Source organism: Quercus robur, chromosome 2 (assembly GCF_932294415.1).
Source record: "Quercus robur chromosome 2, dhQueRobu3.1, whole genome shotgun sequence".
NCBI classification, from domain to species: Eukaryota; Viridiplantae; Streptophyta; class Magnoliopsida; order Fagales; family Fagaceae; genus Quercus; species Quercus robur.
In genome coordinates, this window is record NC_065535.1 from 39,824,514 (window position 1) to 39,830,176 (window position 5,663).

Below are 5,663 nucleotides of genomic sequence, written 5' to 3' on the forward strand. Positions count from 1 at the left end.
AAGTACAACTTACACTAACATATGCAATCAAAGAAAACAAATGGAGTTATTCACTAACTACTACAAAGCAGCAAAGGAAGAAGATATAGAGAATACTTTAAATTTTTCTTTCAATTTACTAGAAATATTGATTAATTTGTTCTTTAAATTTGCCTTTCATACATTTATTGGATAATTGAGGATGTTAAGGATTGAAATCTTAATTTTAATTTTAATTTAAGTTTGATTTATATTTTTCATTTGGTAATTTAAAATCATATCAAGGATAGGAATTTCTGAGACTAGAATCCTAATGTATAATCAAAGAGTAAGAAACAAGAAATTGTTTAAATCTTCATACGTAATAATTTTCCTGTGTATCGCACAAATTAGCAATTAGTATCTTTTTGTTGCAATAGCTTTGTATCAAAAGAGATTTTTTTCTTGTATTGACACATATATTTGAGTAGTCAATTCATGTCACGAAAGAATGCAATAAGTTTCATTGCAATCACGGTAAATGCGTTTAAATTACAGATGTAAAAGTACATTTACATTTGTTGAATTGAATCGCATATAAGTCAGCATTGGCAGGAGGCTCCTATTTGACAGTAAAAACATGAAATCTGCGTGCTTCCTCTAGTACCGGCATTGACTGGGCCCAGATCTCTCTTAACCCACAAGAAAGCTAACAAATTGGTTGGAGAAATTTTAAAGAACAAATATTATAAAAAATGGTCAGTCAGACTAAGTCAAGCTTTCAAAAGCCATGTTCTTTTTATCCATCTCTAAAACCATACTGTATGCTCACTTTGTTATTATGCTATAATAAGCTCTCTTTCTCTCTCTCTTGCCGCCTGATCAAGCTTTTGCTTTTGCTGTTGTTAAAATATTTCAGTTGGCCATGGGAAGAGCTCCATGTTGTGACAAAGCTAACGTGAAAAAAGGGCCATGGTCACCTGAAGAAGATGCCACTCTAAAGAGATACCTTGAGCAACATGGCACTGGTGGCAATTGGATTGCCTTGCCTCACAAAGCAGGTCTCTTTCCCAACATTATATTGTTTTTTGCTTTTGAAAAACTGTTATACCCCATTTCTTGTTCTTTGCACGTTTTCTCAAAATCCCTTTTGGCCTCGTCAATGATTCTTCTATGTTTTAGGCCTTAAACGTTGCGGCAAGAGTTGTAGGCTGAGATGGCTGAATTATCTCAGGCCGGATATCAAGCGTGGAGGTTTCACAGAGGAGGAAGACAGCATTATTTGCACTCTCTATGGTAGACTTGGAAGTAGGCAAGTCAACTAATTTATAGACGTACTTCTTTGCGTAATTGTGTTCTTTTTTGGTTTTGTGAACTTAGGTTCTATTTTTCTTCTTTTTTTAATCATCTTTATGTATATTTTAAATCATTTATGTAATTGGAATTAGGTGGTCTGTAATAGCTTCCCAACTGCCGGGGAGAACAGATAATGATATCAAGAACTATTGGAACACCAAGTTGAAGAAAAAGCTATTGGCAGCTGGAAATGCTTGTCCCAAGAGTACAACTAACAGAAGCCCCCATGAGACTAGCAACAGTATTAGTCATCTGAACTTGGCACAGATTTCAGCTTCAATTCCAAAAGCTGAAACCTATGATTATGGGAGTTCATCTTGTTTCTATACAAATTCCAATACACTAATGCGGACTCCACTAGCGGAAGCCAATAACATGGAAAATTGTGATCCAGATTGTATAATTTTGGAACCAAGTCAGTTTCATGTTTCAAAGCCTATGCAAGTTCCAGATTTTCGCACAAGTGGAAGTGAGAGTTACAGCACTATAACAACATCATCTCAGGACGTTGCAGGTCTTTCACCTTCTTCTACTTTGGCTTTGGAGAACAATTACAGCTTGTTGTCCTGCAATGGAGGTGTTAACGATGATGGACTTCTCATGGATTTTCAGTTTGAGTGCCATGATGATGATTTGTTAGATGGCTTTGTGTTTCAGGAAGATATACTAGAGAAGTTACCCCATTCTTGTTTAGTTGACTCTCCCTAGTTTACTTGATGGCTAGCTAAAAGTCCTGAACGTTAACCTATCACAATGTTACAAACCGACCATTATAGAAAATCCAAAAAAGTAAGATGGGAAAGTAGCTATTGGATGCTTTAATTTGTAGGGTGGTATTTTGTGGAAATGGTCAATGTAAGTGAAATTTTAAAGTAATGAACATGGGATTATGCTACTTAGTACATAAAGGATAAGCCATGTGGGTTTACCGTTGAAAACATGGTCACCGGCTCCTAGTTATTTGTTGTATTAAGAGAGATTGTTGTATTTGAGTAATTCTTGTACATCATAAAAAGGTACAACTTTTACCACAACAATCTTACAAACTAAATTGTGATTGATTACCTCTCACTTTTATATATACATTTTTTTTTTTCACAACTCACACTCTATTACATCAAGAAATTTTGTAATCCTAAAGTTGCTTTTTTATTTCTTTGGTGAAATGTTCATGAATGTGAAAGCTGTAGTCAGCAAAATTTGTTTTCTTCTGACTGGTCAGTGATCACGAAAGTTGCATTGGCCTAGCCAATCCAGAGTTGAAGAATCTCCGTCATGACAAAACCCTTATATAACTCTCTCTCTCTCTCTCTCGTGTGCGCGTGTATATAATTGTTTTTAGAATATCATCTTCGTAATGGCTCATAGGAGATACAGATTCCCTTCTATTTGTTATCAGCATCCATACGTCAATGTATTATCACATTACTGTAACAATACATCTTAATCTCGGAAATTTTGGTTGCTTTCATAGTCAATATGAATTATTGCACCTATGAAATAATGCCCTTTGCACCTCTTTTTAAATTAGGCTAAAAATCAAATTACACTCTCTAAGTTTGACTGAAATAAATTTCAATCCTCTAACTTTACTTTCATTCAATTGAGTCTTCTAAATTAAATATTTATTTTAATTTAGGTCTTTTGTCCAATTAGGTTAAAAAAAAAAGTTGTTTCATATGTTCTCAGATAAAAAATCTATAAAATATTTCTATTAATTTTATTGATGTTTTTTCTATGTGTGAAAAAAAAAAAAATTAATGGTAATTTTTTTAATGAAATGGGATAGAAGGTTTAAATTGAATAAAGTTAAAACTTAAAGAACTCAATTGAATGAAAGTAAAGGTAAAGGAACGAAATGAATTTTAGTCCATGAGGGTGGAATTTACATTTTAGTCTTTAAATTACATCTTATTCATAAAAATATCATTTGCCAGTGTGTTAGAAACCTCATTTTGTATCCCTTACGACTAGAACTTTCATTCCCCAATGACAATATCACTCGGAGGCCTAGGGCTAGTTTAGGGCCCAATCTTGTAAGTCTTTAGCTTGGACGATGTTTTGGTAAAAGAAAAGCATACAGAAACCCTAAGTATGCGCGCATATGTTTTAAGCATGCATACGCATACTTTGAGTATGAGCGCGCATGTAAGGTTTTAGAACACCTTTATAGAAAGTTTTTGATGTAAAATTGTGTGGAGCTAATCCCACGTTGGCTAGGGGCCTCCTTGCACCCCTCTCTAATCACTATAAAAGGCCCCAAAGGCTCTTTTCCCAAAACAAGCCAAATTCACTAAAAATAGTGAATCAAAGAGGGAGTTTTTATTCTAAAACATGCTCAAGTTAAAGTTTACTTGGTTAGGACATATTCTAGTCTTAACCTTCAAGTTTTAAGCCTACTATCTTTCTAATTTTGTCTTGATTAGATTAACTGGGGGGAACAATAAAATTAAAGCTCAAAGGAATTCTTGTGTTTAAGGTAAGGGTCTATCCTTGTCTCTTTCATTTTTGGTTGTTTATTTCTTTGTTTATTGCTTTAATATCTCTACCTTTAGTTAGGTTTTATGGCTTTTATATTTAGAAGCATGCTAGGTTACGTTTGATTGCTGTTTTTCCTGCTATTTTAAAACTGTGTTTCTAGGCATGTATGTGTACGCATGCTTCACGCATGTGCATGCATACTCATGCCATGCATACATAGGCACAATTGCACCACTAAGACAAAGTAAGCACATCCCTACTTCAATTTGGGTCCAACAAGTTGGTAGTAAAGGAAGATGCTTAACCAAGGTTGACATCACACCTTAAGAAGAAATGTCCACATCAACCGATATTGCACTAGTTGAGAACATAGCCCAAAAGATGGATGATCAAAATAAGATTCTAGAGAAAATGGGGGCTCACCTCACTCAACTAGAGGAAAGTAGGTTCAACAGACACATAGGAGAGGAAGAGAAAGAAGAGATTGAAGGTTGGGATGAAAAGAATAGAATTGAATATGAGACAAATAAGAAGTTTGAGAAGCTCACCACAGATACCCTTGCCATGTAAGAGAAATTGGAGAAGATGCAATTGGCTTTTTGCATGGCCCAAGGAATGGATGATTGTCTTTACAATGTGGGTAGCTTGGGATCCAAAGCTCCTATTCCATTACCTCTTAAGTTCAAAATCTCTAATGCGGAAAATTTTGACAAAACTGGGGATCCAAAACAACACATTAGGAGGTACATAAGTATAATTGAGATGAAAGGTTTAGATGATAAGTAAACATTGTATGTTTTCCTCTTATCACTGGTACTACAATTTGGACCCAAGCAAGACTAAAGTGTGGAATGAGTTGGTAGATAAATTTGTGGATTAATTCATCTTCAACACTATGATCAATGTGACTTTGAGAGTTTTGGAGACTACCAAGCAAGGGGTTGGAAAGACTTTTTCCAAGTACATGACAATATGGAAGGGGAAGGCTTCCAAGATGGTTAATAGGCTAGGCTAGGCTAAATGAGAAGGACAAAATCAAAATGATTATCAAGAACTTGCTCCGACATAGAACGCTAGGCTTCTATCATCGCCTATTGGTTCTTTTGGAGAATTATGTGATTGTGGGACTAAAATTGAAGATGCTATCAACACTGGACAATTGGAGAAAGGAGAGAGCAAGCCTCCTATCGAGAAGACATATGAGGGAGGATCATCCAATGCCTAAACACCTAACCCTGTAAGTGTGAGTGCCATCATACCCCAACAACCCATGGCCTACCAAAGTTTCACAAAGAAGGCCAGCCTAGAATTTTCCGACCTAGGGCTGACCCTTGCCTAAGCATATGAGAATTTGACCTCCAAAGAATACCTTAAGGCTTTAGATCCTACACCTATGCCTAAACTCATGCCTCCTACTTGGAACCTTAATGAATATTGTCACATCCATCAGATATCTGGCCATAAGATCAACAATTGCTTCCACCTTACATGAGATACAAGACTTGATAGAAAATGGAACTCTCCCAAACCTAAACATCATTACAAAGCCTAAAATTAGAAAGAATCATTTGCCTGATTATCACCAAGCTCCTTCCCTGTACTAGAATTTCATTGAGGTTGGAGAAGTTGATTGGGACTGTTTTAAGTTGATAGAAGTTATGTAGGTAAACATGGTTGAAGTCTAAGGGATTTGGGATGAAGATGATAAGAAACTTTTGAGTGCTATAGCCATGTGGGGAATCATCCCAAAGGGATGTCTGACTTGAAGAAGAAGATTCAAGAAGAGATAGTAGAAAATGTTACTAGGAGTTGAGGCACTACAAGCCAATTTTCCTTAGAGAAGGACCATCCCGGTAGGAACTTAGGAG

General features: G+C 35.7%; 1 protein-coding gene across 1 annotated transcript; it reads left to right on the forward strand.

Annotated features, from left to right (window-relative positions):
- Positions 1–738: 738 nt before the first annotated feature.
- LOC126713671 (transcription factor MYB87-like) lies at positions 739–2,352 on the forward strand. Its single transcript, XM_050413502.1, has 3 exons — positions 739–1,019; positions 1,141–1,270; positions 1,407–2,352. Exons 1-3 carry the CDS (start codon positions 884–886, stop codon positions 2,020–2,022), a joined length of 882 nt encoding a protein of 293 aa, XP_050269459.1. The 5' UTR covers positions 739–883; the 3' UTR covers positions 2,023–2,352.
- The last annotated feature ends 3,311 nt before the right edge of the window (positions 2,353–5,663 follow it).

Bases quoted from the DNA above. Each gene is read 5' to 3' on its own strand.
- LOC126713671 (XM_050413502.1), top strand. From the start codon at position 884: ATGGGAAGAGCTCCATGTTGTGACAAAGCTAACGTGAAAAAAGGGCCA. The intron at 1,020-1,140 runs GTCTCTTTCCCA...TCTATGTTTTAG, and splicing joins TGCCTTGCCTCACAAAGCAG to GCCTTAAACGTTGCGGCAAG. The intron at 1,271-1,406 runs GCAAGTCAACTA...AATTGGAATTAG, and splicing joins TATGGTAGACTTGGAAGTAG to GTGGTCTGTAATAGCTTCCC.